General features: G+C 53.1%; 1 protein-coding gene across 1 annotated transcript in view; it reads right to left on the bottom strand.

Moving 5' to 3' along the window:
- Positions 1 to 14,049, bottom strand: part of DTX1 (deltex E3 ubiquitin ligase 1) — a 35,391-nt gene that overhangs the window by 11,927 nt on the left and 9,415 nt on the right. Inside the window, exon 3 of the mRNA XM_033097663.1 lies at positions 5,249 to 5,918. Coding sequence (XP_032953554.1) covers positions 5,249 to 5,918 — 670 coding nt within the window. The remainder of the gene's footprint in view (positions 1 to 5,248; positions 5,919 to 14,049) is intronic.

Here is a 14,049-nt window from a genome sequence, read left to right as displayed (position 1 = left end):
CTCTCCTCAGTTCTCTGAATGGACTGCTTTTTCACCTCCTTCAATCTTTGCTCACATGTTACCTTCTGAGTCAGGCCGTTTCTGACCTCCTAAAAAATTATATCCCTCTCCTCACTCTCTATACCCCTTCTTTTCTTTATTTTTCCTCTGCAGCAGTTACTACTCTCTACCATATTCCAGAATTTCTTTATTTTGTTTATTGTTTGTCTCTCACTAGAATGTGAACTCCAGGAGGGCAGGGATGGTCTGTTTGGTATCTCCAGGTCCCCAAATAGCACCTGGTACACAGTAGTTGCTCAATCTATATGGATGAATTAAAAAACAGACGAACATAGGGTATAAAGAAGGTAAAAAGAAACAGCAAACTGGAGAAAAGATGACAGGTAAAGGGTCAGTACCCTTACTGCAGAAGGAGTGCTGGCAGATCAATGAGGAAGCAACAAACAGCCCAAGAGATGGGCAAGCAAAAGAAATAAGCCAGTAATTGACAAAAGAAGGACCCACTGGTAGCCTTTGGGAAACAGGAAAGAGGTTCTCAGGCTCACCAAGAACCAGACATGAAAACTCAAATGATATCTCTATGGCACCAATGAGGCTGGCAACGTTTTACACATCTGTAAATGGCACAGACTTGAAAATGCAGACTCTTTGACATCTGGCCTCATGCTGGACAATGGCCTGTGTTGCCAGCCCCACTTCACAGGTGCAAAAACTGAGGACCAGAGAGGGCATTGAGCTCAGCCAGGCTCGCACAGGGAGAGGAGATGCTGAAGCAGGGCCCAAACTCAGCCTCTGAAGGCCTACGCACCCCCCACCCCCGGCTCCCTGACACCTTGTGGAACCAGGGCCAGGGTGGTCTCTGAGACCACAGCCTGAAACTTGCAGTGGGGAAGCAGGGGGTTGGGACACTCCAATACCCTGGGGTATCTTGAATCAGAGTCCTAATATGTGCCCTTGAACAAGTGCCAGCCTTTGGGAGCCTCAGTTTACTCATGAAAAATAGGGGATAATAGGATGCGCCGCGTTGGGTTTCTGTGGGAATTAAGAGAGACAATGCATGTAAAAGCCGTGAACTGGAGCCTGGAACATAGTGAGTGCTCAGTACATGGGAACAGGCCTGCCGCTCCTCCCCCTTCTCCCCTCCACCACGTGGGCTGGAAACTCTGAGTCTGCCCCACAGCTGTGTTCCAAAGTGCTGGACGCTGCCCTCTCAGGAGACAGGGCGGATTTTCCCCACCCCTGCGTGTCTCTCAGGCCCAGGCTGCCAGCTGGCTCCCCGCCCCATCACAGGGGCGAGTAGGAAAAAAACCCTGGCCATGGAAACACTCTGACCCCACTGGCTGTGTGACCTGGGGCAAGCTAATGCCCCTCTCTGGGCGTCCATGCTGTTGCCCACCCAGGGTTGAGATGAGGATGGGATGTGAGAACAGAGTCAGAGCTCTCTGAAGAGTCCGCTCCTCCTTTCCATGCTGAACACAGGCAGAGATTTTACACGCGTCCACTTGCCATCAGCCCTGCTGAGCTGGCACGCACGAGTAGTGGTGCTTTTAGCTCCTGTTTCGCAGATGAGGAAACTGAGGCTAGGGAGGTGAAGCTGTACACCCAAGGTCACCCAGCCAGGAAAGGACAGAGGTAGAACTGGACTCCGGGTCTATTTGAGTCCTGTGAGGAGGTGAGGGAGAGGGTGGAGAGAAGGGAGCAGGGGAAGGGAGGGAGAGAGAAGTGCTGAAAGGAAAAGGAAGGTGGGAAAGAAGGAGCAAAAGACAGACAGACAGATACAGAGACACACAGAGAAACATGAACAGACTGAAATTTAGACTGAGACTCAGCTATGAAAGGACAGTTATAGAGACTCTGTTTCTGGTTGAATCGTGTCTCCCAGACCTTATCTTGTTGAAGTCCTAATGCCCAGTCCCTAGCCATTTGGGAGACAGCGTCTTTGCAGAGGTGATTAAAAGGAGGTCATTAGGGTGGGCCCGAACCAATGTGACTGGTACCTTTACAACGAGGGAATTTGGACACCATCAACACAGAGACAGAGACTGTGGGAAGGGCCATGAGGGCACTGGCTGTGTTGGGGACCAGGGCAGGGTTGGGGGAGCCTGGCTGCCTGGCTCCTCAGAGACCCCGTCCTTTTTCCTTCATTGGCTGCCCCTGGGCCTCAGTTGCCTTGGCAATGGGAAGCTTCAGCCTGGAGGAAAGAGGGTCTGCCACCCCCATCCTGCTTTCCTCTCACTCCCCTCACTCAGCAGCAGATTCCAAGGGTCCTTCGTCCACCCCCCCACTCTAAGTCAGGGGTATTTTTAGCTGGGGTTCCTTAGAGATGAGGGTTGGGGGCTTCAACACAGGCTTGTCTGGCTGAGGAGGGTTATCAGAGGGGCAGAGGTAAGATGGTGGGGTCTGCGTGGCGGGGAAGGGGTGAGGGAGCCCTTGTCAGTCACCACCCCCCCTTTCCAGGCCAATGTCTGAGCTCAGAGAGGGTCAGAAACCGCTCCTGGGGAGGAGGGTGTGTGTGTGTGACAGAGACTTGAGGGGGCACATGGCAGGTCTGAAGAGGACACGTTGAATGATCAGTACCCCTTGGAGAAATCTGTCTTCTCCCCGCAGCCCTCTTGAGCTCAAGCATAATCCGTATCTCCCACTGCTGGAAGCACCAAGCCCAGGCTCCCCGAAGGCCCCCAGTCTGGCGCTGTAGCTTCACTTGGGAAAAATCTCAGCCCCTACTGTTCCAGCAAGGCAGCTCTACCCCTGTGTGGTCTCCAGAATCTGCTCGATTCCTTCCTGCCTCCACCCCTTTGCACTTGCAGTGTCCCTGCCTGGAGTGCCCTTCCCCTTCTCACCGACACCTCACACTCCAGCCCTCCTCACATTTCGAGCCTTTCCTTGAAAGTGCCATGTCCTTGTAGCCCCACTGCAGTTAAGCTGGGCATTCTGTTCTCTGTGTGGATGGAACAGCCTTTCTCCGGATCTGGCTACCTCCTCCGAGGGGTCTGCCCTGACTGCCCCATTCCTTCTCGGCCACACCGCCCAATCCCACTACCTCCCCACCACTTCCCTCTCTTTCCAGTAATTGTGTTCATTTACTCGTTTATTTGCTCTATGTCTGTCTCCCCGTCAGATCCCGTTTATCTTGTTTGCTCTGTGAACAGACACCTACAGTACGTATTTAGAGAATTCACACTCAACGATAAAAGCTGAGTAATTCCCAGCCTGCTCTATAACATTGGCTGTCACAAATGTCATCAGAGACTAAGAAACTCATTTCACTTGGCAACCCATTAAACACATGCAGAAATGATGCAAAAGGTTTATGGACCAATTCTTACCATTACCATGGATGATACAGACCAATATTTTCTACTCTATTCCATTCCATTCAATTCCAAGAAAATTCTGGTCACAACCTTCTGATTTCATCATCCACTAGTAGGTTTTAAGAACACAGCCCCAGAGAAAAGGTTCTTACATTCTTGCTGCAGAAGTTCCTGGAACCTGCCTGGTTCTGCCCCATCCCACACCCACTCCAGCGTGCTGTCCCACTCTTCTTGTTATTCTGGGCCCCCAGACCCTCCCTTTTCATAAGGGCGCCAGAGCCAGGGTACTATCGACAAAAAGCCGAAATGGACACTGCCGTCCCTGGGGTCCCCAGACAGGTGAGCCCCTCCTGCAGTGCTTCCCTGAGAGGCCCTGTCCGGCAAGTGGGCCCGCCGAGAGGAATGACCTGGAGGGGGAGAGGAAGGGGAAGGGGAAGGGTGAGGCAGGCAGGTGGCAGCTGCTACAATGCTTCCCATGGAAAGTTACAGTACCCCGACCCCCCCCCAATATGAACCTTCCTTCTGGATAACAAAAATAGTCCTGTCATTGCTGAACTATTGTGCCATGTAGACGCTGTATTCAGGCACACAGCATCTCCACATAATGGGGAGTCCTGCTCCCATTTAACAGATGAAACTGAGGTTCAGTGAAGAAGAGGGACACACTCCAGATCTCAAGTGACCAAGAGGGGATTTGAACCCGAGCAGTCAGACTCTCAAAGGAACAGAAGGCAGATAAGGTCAGCCTACTGCAGGTCCCCTCCCTTCCCAGGCCTCGGTTTCCCTTGATGAAAGGGGAGGCCTGGGGGTGACCTCAAAGATCGTATCCAGATCTGACCTTTGCTGGTCTGAGGTCATCATGGTCGACTCCCTGAGCCATGCCATAGTGGTACCAGCAGAGCTGGCTCTGGCCCTCCTCTTGGGCATCACCACCCACACCTCACCTGGTCTTTTCCCTTCTCATCTGTCCCAAGGTCAAGGTCTTTGTTCCTCTCTCATTTCCTCTCCCTCAGGGCCTGGTACTTTGCTGAGAATGACCAAGTCTGGGCTGCAGGGCAGGCAGCAGACAGGCTCACTGGGTTGCTATCCTGGGGCCTTGACCCAGGGATTTCCAAACTTGAATGACCTGAGTTCCCTTCCTCAATGAAATCCCACTGGGAAATTCTGCCAATTCATAAAAGAGATTCCAAAACAGAGCTGCTCTGGTTAAAACAAGAGGAGAGAGGTCTGCTTTCATGTGCCTAATTTCTCTGTATCCCCCCCGCCCCGTCCTGCCATTATCCCAGGTCACCCCAGAGGTCCCTGGAGGCCAGTTTGAAAACCCTAGTATTAGCGCAGCGTAGTGGTGATAATTCAGGTGCGGCCTATAAGGGAAATATTCTGGACAAGTGGCTAGAGCTTGCTGGAGCCTCCACGTGAGATGTGCGTGGGCTGCGGCAGGGGCGGAAACCCTCTAAAAATTTGAAGACAACACAGTGCAGACCCTAGAATCCTACAGGTCTGAGTTCCGATCCCTGCTCTCTATTTGGGTGGCTCTCAGAAGGTACGGACCACACCTCTGGCTGCCTCAGCCTCCCCATCTGTAATACGGGCATGAAAGAATCATTTGGGGTAACAAATGATGCAGATCAAGTTTAGCAAATAAGAAACACGGAACACACCCCCTAATTGTTGTTGCTCTGGTAACCACCACTTGTGATCTTGGGGAGTTATTAACCCTCCCCGAGCAGTTCCCTCCCCTGTAAATTGGGGATGATGGTACCTACCTCATAGGGTCCGCATGCGTGGATATAAACGAATCGGAACACCTTAACACTTGACACAAAGTGAATACTTAATGGATTCTAGATATTGCTTATGATTATTACAATAATTGTAATTCTTTGCTCCTAGACCTGGTGGGCAGCCACCCCTGCTCCCGGGGCCCGTCTTACCCGGGCGGGATGGAGGTGCGTGTGCTCACGCTGGTGGCGCGCTGGGGCCCGGGCCGGTTGAGGTTGTTCTGGCCCGGGGTGGGCGCGCCGCTGAGGGTACTCGGGCTCCGCGGGGGCGCCCCGGAGGACTGCGGGGGCTCGGTGGGGCTGGTGGCGGGTGTGGCCCAGAGCGCAGCGCCGGCGAAGGTGGCGCTGGGGCGCACGGCGACTGAGCCGGGTGGCCCTCCAGGGGGCGGCGGGGCGGCTGGGGGCGCCTTGCGGCGTTGCGAGGCCAGGATGGCGTTGGAGGCGGCGCGCGTGCTGTTGACCAGCAGGCACTGCTGGCACGAACAGGGCTGGCCCGAGCTGGCGCCCACGGGCCACGACTGCGACTTGGGGATAGAGCCGACGGTGAGCGGGTAGGCAAGGTCCAGGCGGCGGCGCAGGCGGCGACGCCGGCGCGTCTGGCGGTTCATCTGCGACATGCTGTTGAAGTAGATGAGGTAGCAGAAGCCGAGCGACGAGAGGTCGAGCCACGGGTGCTGCTTCTCGTAGGCGTTCTGGATGGTGATGCAGATGTCCATGTCGTAGGCCGTCCAGGCGCCGCCGTCGTTCTCCCACTCCCACACGATGCCCTTGCCGGGCGCGGACGACGGGTCGTAGAAGTTGCGCCGCACGGGCCGCATGGTGCCTGTGCTCACAAGGTGGGGGAGAGGGGGGTCAGGACAGGCCGGGGGACAGGGAGGACAACAAAGGGGTGTACGCAAGTTGGGGGGTCAGCAGCGCAGGGGCTGGGGTGGAGGGCCAACAAAGGCGGAGTCAAGACAGCATGCGAGGCCCACGAAGGCATGCGTGGCGCATGGCCGAGGACAGAGCGCGCAAGCTCCCCTCACCTCGCAGGGTCAACACTGGCCCTGGGGGGCAGGGGGGCGAAAGGGGGAAAGGGGTCTGGAGGCTCTTCGGACAAGGTAGGGGAAGCAGAGTCAGCACTTGGGGTGGGGGACAGACATCCAGAGGCCAGGACCATGCAGACACGTGGTTGGCATGCAGACCTTTCCTTCATTAGTTCACTCACTCATTCCATCATTCTTTCATTAGCTCATTCATTGAGTCCTGCCTTGGCGCACCCATTCCTACGTTCCCCAGTGCATTCATTCAATAATTCTCTCATTACTCCACTCACCCTGCCTGCAGTCCAGTCACCCACTTTTCATTCCTACCCGCATTTATTCGCGCGCCTCAGCTCTCGCCTTTACCCGGGCAGTCATTCATTCCTCCATTTTAGGACCATCCTATGAAAACGTGCACCCCGCCACATACTTCCCTCTCTCCTTCCCTGCCTGTTTTCTCCATCTGGCATAATTTCTATTTTACCGCTTTATCTTGTTTTCTGTCTGTCTCCTCTCACTAGAATGTCACCGCCACATGGCAGGGACTTTGTTTTATCCACTGTTCCATCCCGAGCCCCTGCACCCAGGAGGTGCTCAGTAGATATTTGTTGAACATATGAATGAATTCATTAGTTCAGACATTGATCCATTTTGGACTCAATTCTTCTTTTATTCCTTCATGCCTTCTGCTTATCCCTGCACTGGTCCATTCCTTCATCCACTTAGTTGTTTTTTCATTCATCTATTCATTCATTTGCTCCTTCTGTTAACTCTCATTTGCCCGACTGTCTGCTCTTTAGAGGGCTCCATGCCGAGTGCCCATTTGAAAACATAATAAGCACGTGATAATCCAACCAGGTCGGTATTCAGGTCCCCATTTTAAAGACGAGGGCATTGAGGTTTTGCTCCAACCACTGCTCCGTGACTCCCAAAGCTCTAGGTGCTCCCTGAGGGCAAGGCTCCATGGACCCTCTGGGTTAACCAGACATAGCCTAACATCTGGGCTGCAGGACTTCCCAGGGCCTTTACCCTGCTCTGTGCCTGGGGCCAGTGTGAAGAGATTCTTTGGCTGGGTTCATTTGGTGCGTCTGCAGGGAAACTGCACACTTGACTGCTCCTCAGCTATGAGCTAGTCCCTTAAGTCCCCTCAGTGGCCTCATATCGAAAATAAAGGTGATGCTAATCCATGACCCACCCTGCGCCTCTCACACAGGGCCGTGGGGAGGATTTGGTGAGAAGAACCACAGAGCACAGGGTCTGGGTGGGGCCCCAGGGCTGGGAGGCAGACGGACCGCATTTCAAGTCCTAACTGCCTGACTTTCCAGCTCTGTGACTGTGGTCAGGTGATTCAATGTCTCCAAGCCTCAGTTTTCTCATCTCTGAAATGGGTACAAGCAGATCTTCCTTATGGGGTTGGATCAGTCAAGATCAATACTGTCTTGTCTCTAATGATTTCAAAATCTGTCCTTTCTAGCCCCATCCTCTTCCATGAGAGCCAAACTTATGTGTCCCCTTGCTTCCTTGTCACCTTCCTGTGGCGGTTCCACAGGCACCTCACACTCAGGTCTGCTTTGGCTTTCCCTATCCCAAACCTATTCCTCCTGCAGTCTTCCTTATTGCAGTTTCCGGCAGGTCTGTCCTTCTAGCTGCTTGGGCCCCAAACCCACCAAAACTTGGACTTCACTTCTTACCTCATACCCCATATCTAGTCTATCAGTAAATCCAGTCACCTCTACCTTCAAAAACATCCCACCTCCGAACCATTCTCCTGCTTTCCCATTGCACTGATTCCGTCTGGTCCAAGTCGCTCTAGGTCTCAGGTCTGGACTATTGCAGTAAACTCATGGCTGGTCTCTGCTTCTGTCCTTGCCCTCTGTAGTCTGTTCCCCACGTGACAGCCAGAAGGATCTTGTTCAGTGCAAGTCAGATCACATCCTTTTTCTGCCCCCAATCCTCCCATGGCTCCTGGTCACTTGCAGTAAAAGCCAAAGTCCTCGCCATGACCTACAGAGCCCCAACGTCACCTACAAAATCCCCCCTCACTCACTCGACTCCAGCCTCCCTGGCCTCCTTGTTGTTCCTCAAATATCCTAAGCTGTCCAGCCCCAGGGCATTTGCTGTTCCCTCACCTGGCTAACGACCTAGCCACGCCCTAGATGGTCTCAGTTTCCTCCCTCCTTTCTTTCAGGTCTCTCTTCAAAGGCCACCTCTTGGGAAAGACCATTCAAATGTCGCTTCTTTGGAAAGACCCTCCCAGACCACCTTTCTAAGACTAACCCTCCCATTTGCACCCTCTTACCTTGCTTTATGTTTCTTCTTAGCACTTAGCACTGCCTGACTTAATAGATTTCCCTGCATGCTTTCTTTTCTCTGTTGCCACTGACCAGGCTGCTGGCCACAAGGACAGAAATCTTGACTGCTTTGCTCATGGATGTGTCCCCAGCGCCTAGCATGGTTCCTGGCACACAGCAGGCCCTTACTGCATGAACTCCCCCCGACGCCTGGCCCAGGAATCTGCAGCCAGATGAGTGGGGACCCACCATGGTCCATCCCCTCCTCCCCACCTGCCTTGCTCAGGCTTCTTTTTCCTGAGCACACACTCTGGCTGTCCTTACTTGCCTTACTTGGGTCCCTACCCAGGGCTAAAACAGCTCATCTTCTCTCTTTCTCTCTCTCTCTCTCTCTTTCTCTCTCTCTCTCTCTCTCTCTCTCTCTCTCTCTCTCTCTCTCTCTCTCCTCTCTGTTTGAAAGAATCCCAAGGGCTATGGACTTTCCCTCCTCCGTGTCAACTTCCCAGGCCCTGAGAGCTGGGGAAATCAAGGCACAGAGCTGTAGCTGTTGATATGAAAGAAGCAGGGTGGGGTGGGTCCCTGGGCTCCTGTAATGTTCCAGCCAATCATGTGGAAAGTTCCCCCGGGCCTCTGGGGCAGCTTCATTCTGATGTCTGATTTATCATTTTAATTGAGTGTGTGCATATTGATTTTTTTCCCTTGACAACACTGTTCTTCCAGGACAGGCCTGAGAGGGGATTGGTTAGAGGGAAAATCCTGAGTCCTGTTCTTGTTCTGCTTCTAAGTGCCTATCTTCTCCTCTCAGGGCCTCAGTTTCCTCATTTACAAAATGAATTCTCATGATAGATAATCTTCAGGCTGACGTGCCTGAACTATTGTCATTAGCCTCCTGCTCAGGGCGAAAGCTGTGTGTCACCTGGAAGTCGTGACCCCTGGATGGAAAGGAAAAGGGACGGAAACTTGCTTTGTTTAACCACCCTTGTGTGCCAAGTCCTGAGCTGGTCAGGCAGGGTCTGGGGTAGGAGGTGCAGAGTGAAGTGATTGAAAGAACTCAGAAGTCTTAGAGGCTGTGTGCAAATCCTTGCTCCACATAGCCTCATTGTCCTCATCTGTAAAATGGGGGTAGTAATACCTACCCCAAAGAATGACTGTGGGACCCAGTTAGATCATGTATGGCACAGGTGCTTCTCAGAGAGTTTGGCTATAGTAAGTGCTGGATGAATGCTAGCGAAGACGGCTGTTATTATTGCATATATTACCCACATTCACCCTCTCCCAGCCCTGTTCACTTTGAGAACTCCTATTCATCCAACAAAACCCTCCACATGCACACCGTCTCCAGGAAGTACTTTTCTGTTCTGCTGCTATAGTTGGCATACGCAGCTTTTTATTGCATGTCCGTCCTCGCACTGTCATTGAATTATTCGTTTTTGTTCTTGATCTCCCTCACTGGTTGATGATTTTCAGAAGCAAAAGGACCAGGTTGGATCCATGTCTGTGTTCCCAGCACCAGGCACAAAGCCTGGCGCAAAGGAGGCGTCTGCAACTGAAACGGGCAACCTACTTGGCACAGGCCGGGGCTCAGAGGCAGTGGGAAAGAGGAGGAGTTGGTCTTGATGGAGAGGGAGTGGAGATTGGAGCAGGAGCCAAAGCACACACGAGGCCCCCGGGGGTGGGGGTGGGGTTGGGGACAGGGTTCTGAAGGGCAGTGTTGGCCAGCTCTGCAACAAAGGACTCTGGGAGTTCCTCCGGGCCAGGTTAGGGCTAGCCAGCCCAGGCGTCCCTCTCTCCAGAGCTCGATTTACCAGGTATCGATTTTCTTGCCTGTTTACTGGTAGTTATTAAAGGCTGCGTCCCTGGAGTCCTTTTCAAATGAGATTGGAACCTGGAGAGCTAGAGTAATTAGGGCAGCTGCTGTCCTCTCTCCTGGGTCCCGTACCTCACAGAGCCCACTGCTGCCCACTGCTGCCTGTCTGCCCACCCATCCGTCTCTCCAGCTCACACTGGCCCTGGACCAGGCTGAGGAGGCCAGCTGGTTCCTTGGTGACCTGCCTGGGCTGCGATCTTGAGATTTCCAAGGGAGCAGAGGCAGAAACGTTCCTTCTCCTCCCCAGTGGCCTTGGCCTAGATTTTCAGCAAGAACAATGGGTCGAAGATGGGGCTGGAGGTCGTTCAGCCTGAGAGACGGAAGGACCTCAGACCGGTGGTTTGGAGGTGGCTGGGCTTTCTCACTGACCAACTCTGCTGTTGTCCTTGAGCAGACAGCCCCCCCAATCCCCCGCCTTAGGCCTCACGGGCTCCCAGCTGCACTGGCCATGTGGAGCTGCGTCCCCATGGCAGTTAGCAACCTGTGTCAAGCATGCACCATTTCTGGGCCTGTTTTTGTGCATTTCCTATGGTCGTCTGACCCCCACCCTCCCTTCATTTCTTAAAAATGTTTGTTTGAAAAATTCCAATCTTCTTCCAGCTGCACTGAGGGGAAAGGGGTTTTAGCCAAATGTCAGCTGGAGGATTGCAGGGGCTGGGCCCCAGAGACCGGGTGTGGGGGCGGCCACTGCAGCCAGTGACCAGTTCATGTCTGGAGCAGAGACAAGGAGAGAGAGAGACTGAGATTCCGAGGGAGTGAGAGATAAGGAGAAAGACACAGAGACAGAGAGACACATGCAAGAGAGACTGTCAGGAGGGGCTAAGATCAAAATAGGGAATGCTGAAGCAAATACAGGAGAGCTGGGGGGCAGAGAGACAAAGCAAGTTTGAGAGACATAAAGAAACAAAATCCTGAAACCTAGAGATTGAGACAGTCGTGGAGAGTCAGAGAGAAAAAGAGAGCAAGGCCAAGAGACGGAGAGCAAGGCCAAGAGAAGAAGGAGAGACAATGGGGGTGGACAGTAGCTACTGCAGTGACAATAGAGCCAACGTTGACGGAGCACCCACAGTGGGCCAGATGCTGTGCTCAGCACTTCCCTTGCACTAACTCATTTTATCCTCACACGGTTCCTTCCAGGAAGGGACCAGAGTTTTACAGATGAGGCAACCGAGGCTCAGAGAAGTAAAATCCTGGGAGGGCTGGGAAGGATGCTCCATTCATGGAGCAAAGCAAAGGCCAGGATGGACTGGTTCCAAGGGGTTCAACTCAGTCAAGTGGTAGCCCAGCCTAGGATACCTCCAGTGACGGGGAACTCACTATCTCACTTTTGTTGTCAGTGGTTTCTTTGTGCGAGGTTTCTGCCCTGAGAATGTGGTTCTGATCTGGCCCTCCTGCCTAGAGGTGGGGTGTGTGGGTGTCTCAGCTCCCAGCTTTTTTTTTTTTTTTTTTTTTTAAGAAAAAGCTGACTCTGTGGAGAAAAGGGAGGCTCTGAGCCCTCCTGCCTGCCCTTCAGTCTCCAAAGGGCTCATCCTTTGCCTGGGCCAGGCCCACGCCCAGCAGGGAACCCCTCCCTCTGGGGTGGCTTCCCGGAGGGAAGTGACCTCAGCTTGGGGGCACCCAGACTCTGACGGGAAGGGGGACCAGTTGGAGGCAGTCATGGGACATCCTGTCAGGTGGGGGGTCTCCTGCAGGCTGAGTCCTGTGACCAGGGGCTGGGCAGTAGATTGAGCATAAATCGAGCCCCCACTGGATGACCGGCCCCAGTGAGGGACTTTACCGAATCCTCTGCCAACCCAGAAGTAATAATAACAATCGTTTGCACACACTTTTGTGGCCAGGCCCTCTCCCTGAACTCCCTGGCTGGTGACCTGCTTGGCTGGCTAACTCCCGCTGACGGCAACAGCAGCAGCCATAGCGATAACCATCCTGATTTATCCAGTGCTCCCGCTGTGCCAGCCACCAAGCTAAGGGCTTATGTGTACTGTCCACTCATCACCACAGCCCTAGGGGATTTTGAGCACTATTATTAGCAGATAGATTGGGAAACTGAGGCTCCTTGGAAGACAGGGAAGTCCACCTGGGGCAGTGGCCAGGCTGGGATTCGAACCGCAGCCGGTGGACTCAGGGCACCTCCCCCTCCCACCCTGTGATCAATAATCCCACAGTGTTCTGTTTCCCTCCAAACTCTCCCAGAGGACTCGTCAAGCTGAGCTGAAGCCCATTAGTGGTTTCTGCACGTTTGATGCTGGCCCAGGTTCCCCAGGGTCTGCTGGCAGCCCGGCCAGGGCAGTAGAGACTGGAAGGGCGCGCGTCTCCAGCTGTACCTGGGGAAGGCTGAGGCGCTGCATGGCGTTCGAGAGGCTACCACCTTCACATCTGTTTCTAAAGGCCCTTGCCCTGGAGGCTGCTGGCAGCTGGAAGCTGGCTCTGCCCACTTTATGGGCCATGTGGGGGCTTCCTGGTCACCTGGCTTCCAACACACTCAAGTTCAGAACATCTGGCACAGCAGCAACAACCAAGAGAGGAAAATGAGGGTCTGTGGGACTGAAGGAGCAGACAGTCCTCTGTCTCCTGGCGCCCTGTGTGGTCTTGGGCAGCTGAGCCGCCCCTTCCAAGCCTCTCCTTCCTCATCTATGAAATCGACATACCGATGATGGCAATAATAATAATAATAATAATAATAATAATAATAATAATAATAGCAGTAAATGCTCACAGAGGGCCTACTGTGTACCAGACACTGTTCTAAGTGCTTCACACATGTCAACTCAATCCACACAACACTCTGTCTAGAGCAGGTACCATTATTATCATTGCCCTGTACAAATGCTGAGCACAGAGAGATGAAGTGACTTGCCCAAAGTCACACAGGTACTAAGCTACGAAGACCGGATTTAACCCAGCCAGATTGGAATTTATTCCTACTTCCATGGCCACCACCCTGGTCCAAGCCACCATTACTGTTGGCTTAGATTATTGCTGTAGCCTCTGTCCTGCGTCCCACCTTCCATCCTTTGTACCCTGTAATACATTCTCACATGGCAGCCAGAGGGATGTTTCACGAACTCAAATCTGACTGTTTACTCCTCTGCTCAACACCCATCAATCGCTCCCTTGTGCCCTTAGGAATCAGTCTAGGCTCTTCAGCTCATCTTCAAGGCCCATCACATGCAGTCTGTGCAGCTTCCCACCTTAACCACACCAAACTTCTGGTTAGTCTCTGAACACATCCTGCATGGTCATGTCTTTGTGTATTTGCATATGCTGTTCCCTCTAATGGAATGCCCTTCCACCCACCCACTCCACTTTCCTCTCTGCCGAGTTCCTACGCCACGTTCACGATTTAGCTCAAGCATTCCCCTCTTGGAATCTTCTCTGCCATCCTTAGGGAGAATCACTCCCTCCTTGGGGCTCCCATACCAACTTGCAGCTAGTAGGACTCCCGAGCTCAGAGCTTACAAAATGTTGCGGTGTCTGTGTTCCCTGGGAGCCTCTCGGAGGCTGGGCTGCCTTTCAGCCACCTTAGCATCCTTCCGTAGCCCAGAGCACAGGGAGATAGGCTCTTGGGAAATGCTAGCTGAATGAATACATGAATGAATGACCAAATACACATGAGTGAACCTAACTGAATGCTACAGATGACTAGGCTGGAGATTACAAGTTAGAGGTGGATACAATTTTGTTTTAGCCCACAGACTAGTTACATGGAAAAAAATACAATGACCAGGCATTTAAAAACTGGGGTGGACTCGCTCAAGTCTGGATTTCCAAAAA

Source organism: Rhinolophus ferrumequinum, chromosome 25 (assembly GCF_004115265.2).
Source record: "Rhinolophus ferrumequinum isolate MPI-CBG mRhiFer1 chromosome 25, mRhiFer1_v1.p, whole genome shotgun sequence".
In the NCBI taxonomy this organism is placed as follows: Eukaryota; Metazoa; Chordata; class Mammalia; order Chiroptera; family Rhinolophidae; genus Rhinolophus; species Rhinolophus ferrumequinum.
The sequence above is the reverse complement of the archived record's forward strand: the minus strand, read 5'-3'. Positions and strand labels throughout refer to the sequence as shown.